General features: G+C 62.2%; 3 protein-coding genes across 3 annotated transcripts; 1 reads left to right on the top strand and 2 right to left on the bottom strand.

The window, feature by feature from the left end:
• Nucleotides 1–1109: 1109 nt before the first annotated feature.
• On the bottom strand, nucleotides 1110–3234 carry BXZ73DRAFT_75337 (uncharacterized protein; the record flags this gene model as incomplete). The annotated part of the gene is made up of 7 exons (XM_048022197.1): nucleotides 1110–1332; nucleotides 1420–1740; nucleotides 1798–2181; nucleotides 2241–2456; nucleotides 2521–2814; nucleotides 2897–3172; nucleotides 3218–3234. 7 exons carry the CDS (start codon nucleotides 3232–3234, stop codon nucleotides 1110–1112), a joined length of 1731 nt encoding a protein of 576 aa, XP_047880641.1.
• A 1496-nt stretch (nucleotides 3235–4730) lies between these two features.
• Nucleotides 4731–5848, bottom strand: BXZ73DRAFT_88510 (glycolipid transfer protein; the record flags this gene model as incomplete). The annotated part of the gene is made up of 7 exons (XM_048024978.1): nucleotides 4731–4898; nucleotides 4959–5063; nucleotides 5162–5192; nucleotides 5281–5408; nucleotides 5481–5539; nucleotides 5611–5695; nucleotides 5822–5848. The coding sequence occupies 7 exons, from the start codon at nucleotides 5846–5848 to the stop codon at nucleotides 4731–4733; spliced, it is 603 nt and encodes a 200-aa protein (XP_047880640.1).
• Nucleotides 5849–7469: 1621 nt separating this feature from the next.
• BXZ73DRAFT_88509 (Pkinase-domain-containing protein) lies at nucleotides 7470–9071 on the top strand (the record flags this gene model as incomplete). The annotated part of the gene is made up of 8 exons (XM_048024977.1): nucleotides 7470–7527; nucleotides 7602–7678; nucleotides 7732–8001; nucleotides 8075–8158; nucleotides 8229–8393; nucleotides 8457–8605; nucleotides 8696–8907; nucleotides 9001–9071. 8 exons carry the CDS (start codon nucleotides 7470–7472, stop codon nucleotides 9069–9071), a joined length of 1086 nt encoding a protein of 361 aa, XP_047880639.1.
• Nucleotides 9072–13258: the final 4187 nt, after the last annotated feature.

The following is a 13258-nucleotide window of genomic DNA, read 5'->3' as shown; positions in this document are numbered from 1 at the left end:
GTGGCCAGCGAGCTCGAGCCCGAGCCCGAACGACGAAGTTAGAACGACCTCGGCCAGGGCCCGGGCTCGAACCCTCCCTCAACCCCTCAAACCCCCACCGCCGCCCTGAATCCTGAATCCTGACGGCGTCGAATGCCGGATGCCCCGCGCACCAGAACACAGATGATAGATCCCCGGGCGGAGCCGCAGCGGCGCCCCGACCCCGCTCCCGGCCCTCGCTCGGACACCGGGCTCCGTAGGACCGTACGTGCGCCCAGGCCGCCGCACAGAACTCGAACCTCTGTCAGGCCGCTGCCCACGCCTGGGGATCTGTGCGCAATCTAAACCGGCAACTGGCCAGGGCGGCCGTGCCGTGCCGCACCCAGATCTCGCTGGGGGGGACATCCTGCAGCTCGGGCCGAGCGAATTTGTAGTGGGCCCTGCGCGCGGGGCAGAGCAAGTCCTGAGTGGGCACCGCCACCGCGTTCATCATGGGCGGACTCATGCTGGTGTGTCTTGTGTACGCCTGTGGGGGGTTCTCTGCTCGCGGTCGTCGGCTGTGGTTTCGACGGCCGCTGTCCGCTGCCCGCTGCCATCCCGAACGTCCGTCGTCGTCGGAGCCAGTGGGGTGACTGTGACGAGGAACATTCGCGTTACGGCACGCGTGCGTGACTGGGCGCGCTAGGGGCGTGCAGGGAATTCCCGCCCTTCTCGAGGGTTCCCCCGATAACTCACCTTTCCCCGGTGCAGCCTTGGCAAATCGTCTGCTTCACAACGGAAGCCGGCACAGCGGGCTTGTTTTAACGATTCCATACGCACAGCCTCTTCTACAATTGGAATACGGGAGTACAAAGACAGCAAGGCGACGGCAGCGGCCAATAGATATGTAGCACAACAGCAGCGAAGAGCGGGCCACAGCACCAGATACTAGTACACGGACACGGAACATGGTCCTTCGCCGGCCACCAAGAAACAGAACACATAAGAGGCCCAGGGCGGCACGCCTGCCGCAGCACATTTATGTCACACACACCTCGCGTCCGTGTCAGGCACCGCGCGCGAGCTCGCCGCCGCGCGGTTCGGTATGATCGCCACCCGGGGTCGGGTGGGGGTATCGCGCGCCCGCACGCTCACGCGGCGGGCAGCCGGATGGAGTCGCCTTCGAAGACGAACGAGCCGCGCTCGTGGAGGGCGGTCATCGTCTTCGTCACCTCGGCGGTGTCGAAGTCCTCGTGCTTGTCGGGCGGCATCGCCGCGTTGAGGTACGTGACGAGGGCGGCGATGGTGAGCTCGTCCGAGCCGGCGTACGTGATGCGGAAGAGGTGGCGGATGGAGCGCGCGACGAAGTCGAGTCTGGGGGAACGGGGAGAGTGGGCACATGGCGTCAGCACCACGAGCGGAGGGGCGTGTGCACGAGGGACATGGGGATGCAGCACTCACCTGCCGGCCGGAGCCTCGAGGTCGGCGAGCCTCGGTGGGAGGGCCATGTCGACGTCCATGTGGTCCCACATCGCGTCGTCGTCGGAGCTCGACCCGCCTGACCCCGTCCGCCCCGTCTGCACCTCCTCGAGCTGCCGCAGCCTTGCCCCCGCCGCCTCTGCCTTCGCCCGGCGCCGTTCGTCCTTCGTCCGACTGTCCATCGGGTCGTCGTCCTCGAGCTCGTCGCGCTCCGAGCTGGAGTCCGACATCTCCCCTCGCAGGGCCGAGTCGCGCTCCGCGCGCAGCTGGGCGATCTCGGCCTCGCGGTCGTTGATCTTTTGGCTGAGGGGGGCAGCACATGAGAGGGTGCGCACGGCCGAAGGTGCACGTGGCACTCACTGTTTCTTGAGACACTTCGCCCGGTGCTGCAGCCAAGGATAGGCGCAGTAGGTGCTGTCCTGCCTCAGCTGGACCCACTTGCGACACATCTTGCACAGTACGCGGTTGGGCTCGACCTGTTCGAGGAGGGTGTCCGCACGCAGCGCAGCGGCCCGCTGCTCTGCATTGCGGCGGCGAGGCTCAGAGGTGGTGGTATAGGTGCTGGGGGTGTAGTCCTTGAATGACGGCGCGACCGGCTGAGAGGGCTGCGTTCCAGAGGCAGGGTTCCCAGAGAGGGACTGTGCGAGGCCGGCGCGTGCAGAAGCAGAGGTGGGTGGAAGCGAAGACGACGACGCGAGAGCAAGGAGATGCTTTGATGGTGGCGGCACATTCGCGATGTTGAACCTGTCATGTGTCAGACATTTGTCGTCAACGACGTGTGGATTCGTTCGGCTACGACTTACTTGGATGTCGAGGCGCCTGGGCTCGTGACGACTTGCGTTTGACAGGACTCCCGGTGTTGCTTCCAGGTTTTGATCGCAGTCGCTGTGTCGTCGGTAAGGATGGGTATCCACTGGTCGCACCCGCGACACTGCACTCGGGACTTGTCGAACCGCTTGACGAGAGAGTCCGCGCTGAAGACAGCCGTGCGCTCGTCCATCGGGACTGTGCTCTTCGCCCTGCAGGAAACGCAACAACGTCAAACCACCGGACACGCACGCGAACGTCCGCGTGGGCACTCACACCCGCTTCGCGAGGCAGCTCTTGCGGTGCGCGTCCCAGGGGATCGAGCAGTAGGTCGAGTTTGGCCGGAGACGGATCCACTTGTCGCAGGACGCGCACAGGACGCGGTAGGCCTCGAACTTGGCGACGTAAGGGTCGGATCGGAGATACTCGATGCGCTCCTCTTCCGTGCGCTTGGCGCGACGTCGCTTCGCTTGCGGTTGGGACGCATCGACGGGCTGAGCCGCCGGCGCCGCGCGCACGGGCGCTTCCTTGGGCCTGACCTCGACGACGACCTGGGAACCTGAGGTCTGGCTGGACGGGCACAAGCGGGTCAGCGTCGAGCTCTTCGTCTGTCTGTCTCGTGCGCGCGGAGCACGCGGGCACGCGTACTCACCACGCGCCGCGGTGCGCATCCCAGTGTTTGACGGTGAAACCGCCGGTGGCCTCATCTCTGATCGAGATGCCGTCGCCGCACGTCTCGCAGATTATGCGCCCGCTGCCGTACTCGTCGGCGGGGGACGCGCTCGCGCCGTCGGGGTCGCCCTCTGCGTCGGGGTCGGGATCGGCGTCGGCGTCAGCGTCAGCGTCGAGGTCGGACTTGCCGTCGTCGTCCTCCGCGGGCGTCGCGGGCGGTGGCGAGTGCTTGCGCTTGTGCGGGACGCTGGGCGATCTGTGAGCGTGTGGCGATCGGGCGAGTTGGAGCGAGTGTACTCACCTGGGAGCCGAGGCCATGAGGGATGCGATAGACGCGGCGGGCTGCGTGCTTGAGTGGGGTGAGCAGGGTGAGCGGGGCAGACGCGGCGGAGGGACTCACTCTACCTCCATTGCATGCTCACGGATGCTGGCGTTGTGGGCGTGGCGGGCGTGGCGGAAGCGGCGGGGCGGGTGCGGGGAGAGGCACGGGGGAAAGGGGGATTGACGTGGAACCGAGCGAGGCGATATAAAGACGGGCGGGGGGAAGAAGCGAAAACATTCAATTCAGAATGCTCGAAATTCCATCGAAAACAAACAGAAAACATTCCCAGGCGGCAAATTCAAATCCGTGGCGAATGAGGCGACCGCCTCCCATATCGGGTGCGTGCCCATGATTCGTATCCATGTGCACGCCTCTCTCCCGTCCCCTCCAGCGCCCGCCCCCGCGTCCGCTGTTTATATATCCCGCCCCCCCGCCCCCCGCCGCGGCGCGTGCTGCTCGACCGCGCTAGCTCGTCCGCTGGCCCCGCGCACTCCGCTCGTCCGCCTCCCCGCGCGCTGCATCCCCCACCCTCCGCTTTTATCTGCGACAAACTCTGATCGGCGTCTGCGTTTTGATCGAAACCGTCGGTGGCAGCAGCCAGGCGCCGGCGTGTGCTGTGTCGCTCTCAAGATGGTCACATTGTATGTTGTCTTTGGAAAACGGCCCAGCGCCCCGTCGCGCCTTCCCTCCCCATGGCCCGCCGCCCGCCCGTGCGCACGCCCGCCCGCTCGCCCGCCCGTCTGCCCGCGCCGCCGCGAAGGGGGGCTTCCCCGTCCGGTGCGACGTCTCGCCCCGCCGCGTCCGCCTTCTGCACCTGCGGAGCGCGAACCACAGCGTGCGATGCCGTTGCGCTCCCAGGGCGCGCCACCATCATGGAAATCGCGCTCCCCCCGCCTGCCGCGTATGGCAACGCGCGAGCTGGATGGCCCGCCTTGCTCGCAACGAGGCACCGTCTGTGACGATCGCGCTCTCCGCGCGCACGCAGGGAGGGGGCGGGGGATGCTCCGTCCTCCACCGTGCGCGCGCTGTTCGCGTCCGGGCCTCGACGCGCACGCCGTTGCGCTGCGTTGTGTCGCCCGTGCATTAATGCGCGTGGGTGTCGTGTAGACTGCTTTGGGGGCAGGCGGGCAGAACGCTAACTTTGTGCGGGACGGCCAATATCGGCGCGCATCTGCAGTGTGTCCACCGTCTGCTGATCATCGCATCAGTCGCGCGTGCCCCCCGGTCGCTGTACGTGTCCGTTAGGCTCATGTTCTCGAACGCCCGGTCGGTGGAGACGCGACTGTTGGAGGGCCTGATATGTTGGGGGCGAGGGACGATGACGGGAGGGGCGCGTGGGGACGGACAATGAATGAAAGAAGCCTCCGAAGCCCCGAACAGAACGCGGGCGGAAATAAGACAGCGCAAGCGAATGACGAGAACATGGGGCGAGTGCGGCGTGACAGACCGCGGGGGCTGCCCGACGTCGACGCACGGTGCTCGGCCCATCCGCTCACATCCTGCCGTACCCGCCATCGCCCAGGAAGGCGCGCATCCGGTCCAGGATCGTGTCCAGCCCGTCCAGCCACCGCGTCAGCTCTCCGTCCAGCTTCTCGTCCGACGCCCCCTGCCCGATCTTGCTGTAGAAGTCGTGCCGGTGCGGCACCGCTCGGATTGCGATCTGCGACCACCCCGTCGTTCAGCGGCCAGTGGCACACCCAGGGCGGCGGGGACTACGTACGGTGATCACCGGGCGGAGGAGGTACGGGACGTGGGGCTTGAGGACGAGGTCGAACGCCCGCCTGAAGCAGAGGTGCAGCTCTGCGTTCCTGTCCGCCTGCATGTTCTAACAAGGCGGCGAAGCGGCGGTCCATGAGCCTCTCGCACGAACGCACGCCTCTGCCGCGAGAGGCGAGGAAGACGTCCAGGGCCGAGCCGACTCACACGGAGCGCTTCGCACGTGAACCACAGCCCGCTTTGCGCACGGCCAGCCAGGACGATGACAGGGGTGTGAGGCCCTTACGACACGGCGGGTGCGGGGGCGCGCGGCGGGGGGCACTCACCGCAGCAGGCGCACGAGACACGCCGTCCCGTGGCGGTCGTTCGCCCCCTTCGTCTCTCGCTCGTGCACCGCCAGCTTCTCCAGGGTGAACGACTCGCCCTCGCTGTCGCCAAACCGCCGGCGGACGCCCTGGAGAAGAGGCAGGTGAGATCGGGCCGGGTTCGACCGACGAAGCGGACGTCGGGAATCGGGAAGACGCACGGCGAGATTGGAGCGGAGGTCGTTCTGCACGAATGCGAAGACGCCGCCTCCCAGCAGGTCTGGCCGCGGCCGGGACACGTAAGAGAGGCGGTTAGTCTCACCCTCTACCACGCGGGCACGGCCGGCGCACCAAACATGTTCACAAAGTCCGTTGAGGCGAGAAGGAAGGTGGCGGTGTCCACCCCACCGTCGGTGATTGGTACATCGGCAAAGGACTGGTGGTGGGTGCGCTCGGATCAGCAAAACATACGCGTTCCGTGCCTCTCAGCGTGGAATAGGTCTGACGCTGCACCCTCTGAGGGCACGGAGCTCGGCGATAGAGAGGCGGCCCTGAGACTCACCTTGGCAGTCTCAAAATACGGAGCCATCGTGTTGGCGCGGGCGCGGGTGTGAGTGGGGGTGCGACGTCGACGTCGGCAAGACCTCGAGCGCCGCGGAGGGACATGCACTGTCGGCGCAGGCAACGCGGTAAGTGCGCGGCGGGCGCGTGCATGTGGAGAGAGCCGCGCGTGCGGACGGGAGCACGAAAGGAGAACTACGTGGTTCGGCAGCGGCCGACGCGCCACGCATCGCGCAGATCGATATCTCGTCGGCGCTAATTGGCGCCAGCGTAGTGGAGCGCTCTGCAGCCCGTCGCCGCCGGCCTGGACAATCCTCGGAGTCACGAGCGGACGGAGGGGTGGCGCGCCTCTCCCGCCCGTCGGTAGCCGTCGGTGCGCTGGCGTTGGTCCGGGAAAGAGGCGGGTGGATGAAACTCACAGGCACAAGTAAGGTTGGCGTCGTGCACGGCATGCCACATCACGTGACGAGCGCCCGTTCATTTGGCGGGGGAACGCGATTCTGCGTTCCTCAAAAGTCAAAATCAATGGCTACAGGACTCATACCAGAAAATGATCAGACCAGGTTTTAGACAAGGTCTATACCCTTTGATTTGTCTGTTGTTTTGAGGAGAAACTGCTTTGAGGGCGTGATTTTGGCGTCAGAGTGTCCCGAACGAGCATCTGTGGTGTAAAATGGCTCCAAAATCCATCATTTAATTCTGGCCATGACGCATTGCCCCCACCACGCTTTTCAAGCACACACAATGAGTCGAATGATTAAGTCTAAATAGAATGCACGCATAAATCTCGCCAGAAGCTGACAGAAACGGTGGAATCATCGGGTGACAAGGAGAACACGGTGAGCACCTTCATAACGCCCGCTGATATCATGCGGGATTGACGCCGGTCGGGGCAGTCACCACTGCCCGAGTCCGGAGCATCGTCGCAACACGAACCCCATGTGAAGCAATTGAATCACCACATCACTAGAATGCGACCCCTGCAGAACAATGCTGGAAACCTTCTCGCCGAAATGCGAGAGGAACATCAGTACTAGTCTTCACAAACACAGCGAAGAAACACTCAGTTCATAGTATTTTGCCGATTGAAATCTTAACGGAACTCGACCGCGAGGGCATGGGTGCTTCCATGTACTCATTTCAATACTATCTTAACTTTTCCGTAGCCTCGCGCAGACCGCGCGACCGCTTCACCTCGCGCGCGACACCTATCCGGCGCCTGCTAGGACTTATATTCACGTAGACGCTTGAAGTCACGTGCATCTGGGGCTGGCATGCCGTGCACGACGCCAACCTTACTTGCGAATGGGAGCGAAAGAGATGTCGCCCTTCCCGACGCGTCTGATTGGGATCTCATCGAGCGCCGTGTCGCTTCGGCAGTCACCTGCTTTTTCTTCCCACGCTTGCCCTCGGGCTGGTCGGAGAGAGGTCGGGGAAAAGCGCACAAACCCACAGACGCCCGCAGCCCGCAGAGGCGCCTGTGTTCGACGCGCCGCGGACGGCGTCCAGCGGTCAGACTCATCGAGCCTGCCGGTGATCAGCCCACGATGCACGCTTGCTGACGGGCGCTGTCGTGCGCCATCCCGTCTCTTGTCTCCCCGTCCTCCTCTCCATCCCCACCGCCACCTGCTAAGAGCAATATGGCCGCCATGGCCCGAGTCTATGCCGATGTGAACGCTCGCTACGGCCCCAGTTGGTACGATTATGGTGAGTCGCACCACGCTCCGTGTGTGTGGTCGCCTCGTGCGGCTCCATCTCCGCGTGCTCATGTGGAACGACAGAGAGTTTGCGTATCGAGTGGAATGTCCCGGATCGCTATGAGATTGTGGCGCGGTTGGGTGGCGGACGATACTCGAACGTGAGTGCTTCATGCTCAGTCTATGCGATGACCGATCGCAGACGGTTGGCTAGGTGTTTGAAGGCATCGACTCCTCCAACGAGGAGCCATGCGTCATCAAGGTGCTGAAGAGCATCGCAAAGAAGAAAATCAAGAGGGAGATCAAGATCCTCCGTAACCTCGCCGGTGGACCCAACATCATCCGCCTCCTCGACGTCGTCCACGACCCACCGTCAAGGTCGAACAGCCTAATCATGGAGCACGTCCACAACGCGGAGTGGAAGGATATGTATCATAACCTCACGGAGATGGAGACCAAATTCTACATATTCCAATTGCTCCGGGTAAGCTTCCCCTTCTGCGTTTCCAGCCGTTCATTTCCGGTGTGACGCCCCCGTTCCATGCTCCCTCGTCCAGGCGCTTGACTTCGTCCATGCCCGCGGGATCATCCATCGCGATGTTAAGCCAGCCAACATAATGTTCGACAGGGAACGTCGTAAGGTACGCGGTGATTGCGTGCCAAGGGAGGTCATATGCGTTCGGTGACTGAACGCGCTTCTGAATTTCGCAGCTTCGTCTAATTGACTGGGGCCTCGCAGAGTTCTACCATCCTGGGGTGGAGCTGCACACACGTGTGGCGTCACGGTATTACAAAGGCCCAGAACTGCTCGTGGGCTACAAGCATTATGACTACAGCCTAGACATTTGGAGTGTGGGCTGTATTCTGGCTTCGATGGTATATCGCCCTGAACCTAGAGTTGTGCCATCCAATGGAATGAGCTCACATGACCTCTGACAGATTTTCCGACGGGAGCACTTTTTCCGTGGACGTGACAACGAGGACCAGCTACTCAAAATCGTCAAAGTGGTTGGATCAGACGATCTCGAGAAGTACCTGTCCGCATATCACCTGTATCTGGAGGCGTTCAACGAAGACTTGACCCAGAAGTGCGTCCGATCTTCTACCATCCGCTCGCCTCGTTGACTAACCTTTCCGAAATTGCGCCGCCTGCTGTGCCTTTGCACATCGGTGTCCAGTTATCCGAAGCAGCCCTGGACGAAGTTCGTTACACAGGACAACAGATTAAATGTTACCTCAGAGGGGATCGACCTGCTGGACAAGATGCTGCGCTTCGACCACCACGACAGAGTCACCGCAGCCGAAGCCTTGGCACATTGCTACTTCAGTGCGTATTCGCTGTTTCCGCACAACTCCGCAGTCGAGATCCCACACCATCTCTACATGTTTAGTTCTGCTATACCTCTGTGACGGTGCCCCTTCTTCGGCTTTATTACGTCCTAATTCCGTTGCCGAATGCGTCGCTGACCCTGTTGTCTTCTAGACGCCGTACGCCTCGAGACCCCATCCAATCTGGCAGAGTGCGTGAGCGATTCCGGCTTCTATTCGACGTGATTTGTCGTCGTCCCAAACGGCATCCTCCTTTCCCGTCTTCCACCCGCGACAGAACACGGGCCCGTATTCCGTTTTCCAGCTGCCACCTTCACCCTCCTGTCGGATCGTCACATCAGGTGGGCATATGGCGGCAGGCTTCTGGAACCCGGCGATGGGTCACGCAGTGTCCCATGGGACTGCACGAACGCAGGGCGCTCGTCTCCACGTCACTGGTCGCGACCCCCCGCCAGACATGACGGCAACCCTCCGTCCTCGCTCCTCGCTGCCCGGCCAACGACTCCCGTTATCTGTGTATTAAGTGTAGATCGAATGGTGGCGCGCGTGCGCCCACCGAGTGTTCATCTTGGTTCGTCGACTCTCCCTTCATCTCTATGTACTCTCCCGTCTCCGCCAGCTTCTCTCTCGAACTGTCGCATATTTTTTCCCTCCCGGATCCGTGCCCGACCACGCTACTGGTGTACACGCATGTTGTATGTATAACGTCCCGAAAACACCTCCCCTCTACCGCCGTCTCCTCCGCACATGTCTCACCCGTCCACACGGCACGCCAATATCCAACGGCATCAAACATATGGCGGGCGTGGGTGCGCACCGGTCCGAACCCACGTCCCTCCACGCGCCCCGCTGATGTCTCCCGCCCTTCCAAGCGTTCTACGTCGCGCTTCCCCGGCCCCAGGGTGACATGACAACTGCGCCGGTCGACGAACGCCACAAGCGCAAGGAACCGGGGTCGTGGGCAGACGATGGTCCAAGGCATCATCCCTGCGTCGTGCACATAGGCACTTGGGTGCGCGGAGGGTTTCCGTCGGTGGCCTGGCGAGGTGCGGCTGGACGTGTCATAAGTACTGTATGGTCCACGCATGCCGCGCGGGCGTCCTCAAGTGCCCGGGGGAAGCAGCCACCATAACTGACTTACGTCGCGTTGCGGGCGCTCGACACTGCGCGTCTGATGGCGCGCGCATTTCGTGACTCGTGGAGGAGTGGGTTTAGTGAGAGAGGTCTCGGAGGAACTGATCGGATGGCGACCGACGGTATGATGTTCCGAATCCTGAGGCGTATGTCTTGGGAGCGAGTCGGGCGTGGGCGGGGGCAGATAGGGGCAGATGTGTGTCGAGCGCCCGGTGGCTTTGAGTGGGCGGCAGCGGGTGATTATGTCACTTTTTGCCGCCTCCTAACCAGCACGGTCCCGGTCCAAAGCAGTCAACTACACTGACTGGTACAGGAGGCCAATCAAAGATGACCCGAGCCCAACTTGAACCAGACAAAGGGCCTCACCACACGACGGCCAGGCGTACGTCGAGACACAGTGACTAAGGGACGTCGGGATCGTGTCGTGTATGACGTTGTCGTACTGCGTGCTGCGCGTACTCAGAGGCATGGACTTGCGTGACGGATCACGATTCACCAGGCTTGGGACGCTGTCCAGACTCCAGACGGGGCAAAGCGCCTCACGGCGCTCGATCGCACTGCAGGCGCCCTCTGCTTGGTTGGCGAGAACGGTTGGGTGGTCGCCAGGTGCCAGCTTCGACAGGTAGCTGAAAACTGGGGAAACGCGAGCTTGTGAGCGAGCATGACGCAAGCGGCTGTGGGCCGCGTCGCGCGACGACCAATATCCTCCGCAGCGGGAGCTTTGGGCTTCTGGCCACACGCTGGGATGGGGGCGGGGCACGAGTACTTGCGCGCAGTCTGCTGTACAGCAGCGCGGCGGGCGGACGGAAATGGTGCGTTGTGTGCTTCACGACTGCTGCCCCGCGACGGCGCGTGGTGGAGTCTGAGTCGAGATGAACTGGGCTTCACTGTGGGCGCGTGGCAGGGAGCGCTGGCGTACACGCGGGGGTGATGAGTGTGCAATCTGGTCATGCTGGCATCGCCGTGTGCATCTTAGTCGTGGGCACACGGACTCGTGGATCGGCATTGGCTGAGCAGGTGCTCAGAGTCGTAGCGCTCGGTGCGTGGCGACGAACGCGTGTTCGAGGATCCAAGTATGCGCGGATTCCACGCGGCGTCCTCCGTGACGGATTACGAGTCGGGCTCGTTGGCACGAGCATTGGTGTCGATTTTCTGAACCAAGTAAGCAGAATTATTCAAACACGAATGCATACGAGCAGAATGACAGAGACAGACAAAGCGGCTGACAAAACTATCGAGGTCTCCGACAACCGTGGTTCACGTCTGCGCTTCGAAGAAGCACTCGCTTGTGCGGCTTTCCGAATTATACGGAACGCCGGACGACATCAGCGAGGCGACGCTCGGACTCACCACGCTCGCACCGCCGCGCTTCAATGATGGCCCACGTGAACGCGTCGGTACGCCCGAATATGTCTGATTTTGCGCAATGGAGGAGGGTGAGGGCCCGGCGCGCTTGTCCTCGGCCGCTGTGCTGCGCTCGCGTGGTCGGCAGAGGCCGGAGGGGGGGAGCCGCGGGCAATATTGTCTCAAGGTTCACGCGCACGTTCAGCACTGGTGACTGGACCCTTGGGCTGAACCGTCGCAGCGGAGAACAGAAGCAGCGGCGACGGCGTGCGTTCTCTCCGCAGGCGGTGTGAGTAGTCAGACGAAGCGCGTCGGACGTAACGTAGAATGGTAGTGACAAGCACCCCTTACACAGCGGGCCGGGCCGGGCCAGGTGCGAGGCTCAGGCTGTCGACTGCTGTCGAGTCCAGCGGTCACGACTGGTGTGCCTGATGGGGATGATCGACGGTGGCCCTCCGTGGCCCCGATGAGGTTTGAGGTTGACGAGTTAGGCGCCCAGATGTCCCAGTGCGCACGACGTGGCAGATGCGCTTTATGGCGGCGCGCCACTCGCCTGGGCGATGGTGGCTGGCTGCTAACACATGACCATTCGCTTGGCATGGCGAAAGGGAAGCTTGACGATGAGACTCAGAAGGCCATAAGGCCGCGACTGCGGTTACGCATGGGGTGCTTGCGGTGGACATCGCCGTTGAATGCGGACTATGGAGGGGATGACGAGACGATGATGGTTGCAAGGGCTGGATCCAGGCTGCGTCGGCGGTGAAGGCCCTTCTCGCCGCCGCACTGGGAAGAAACGGACATGCAGATGACGCTTGTAAGTAGTTGATAGACAACGTTCGCCTCCGCCGGCCAAGCTAGACATCCTTCGGTTCGAGCCGTGAAACGCGTGCCACACAGCCTTCCCATGCTAAACAGTAAATACAAAGAGAAGCATCGAAGGAACCCGCACTCATTACCAATTGGCTGCTCTTCCTCCGCGGTATCATCAAGGGGCTACTGAACTGAAGGAACTAAGCATTTCACGTGCGGCCTCCAGACAGACGGAGTGCGGGACAGAAATGAGTGGGATTCATAATGAGAAGACGTACCTAGGTGTGGGTGACGGCGTCGATGATGTACGTTGGACAGATTCCTTGTTCAGCAGACGGAGAAGACGCGGAGTTTGCCCGCAGGTGGCTAACATGTTCATCCGCCGCTTCCGCTTCGTCAGAGCGGTGTAAGCAACGTTCCGGGGTTGTCGGCTCTGTAGGGCTGGGTGGATAGGGGCGGCCTGTTTTGGACTCTCTCGTTGATCATAAGCTGGAAATTGCACCAGCTTCTCGACGTTAGCCGAGCGCAGCATCCGAGGAGTCGAGACTTTCGGTGACATCCTCACATTACCGGATGAAGCGGGGCATGCAGACGGTCGCTCGAAGAGCAGAGGAACGCTAGAAAGGGATAGGTTCGCAAGTACGGCCGCGCAGAAAGACACATTGCACGTAAAGCGGACCCGGCTTTGATGATCCTCCGCAGGTGGATAGAGGGCAGAAGCCCCGAGGGTGAGAAAACCGAACAGCCTTGAGCGTACTGAGACGGAGCGGTGGCTTCGACGCAGCAGGCGGTTAGTAGGACTTAGTGAGAACTCACAGCATCTGCTTCAATGCTTATCGGGAGAAGCAGGAGTCGCTGGGGGCGTGCGTGAGTAGCGGAAAGACATACTGGGCAGGATCGCTTAGGCAGCTGCGGCACCTGAACAACCACTGGCAGGCTGATCAGCTAGAACTTCTTCCGAAGTAGCCCAGGCAACTCGGCGCTGTTCTCGCCACCCGGCGAGCTTTCGAAGACGACGGGGTCGGAGCTTGAGGGTACGGTATGCTGCGGGTTCCAAGAGAGGGTTGAAGAGCGCCACGGACAGGCCTCGTCTTGAAGCTGACGAGAGAGTAGAATGGGGAGCG

The sequence above is a fragment of the Epithele typhae genome, assembly GCF_022376455.1.
Source record: "Epithele typhae strain CBS 203.58 chromosome Unknown BXZ73scaffold_8, whole genome shotgun sequence".
Classification (NCBI taxonomy): Eukaryota; Fungi; Basidiomycota; class Agaricomycetes; order Polyporales; family Epitheliaceae; genus Epithele; species Epithele typhae.
Note: the sequence above shows the minus strand (reverse complement) of the source record. Positions and strands in the feature narration are given on the sequence as shown.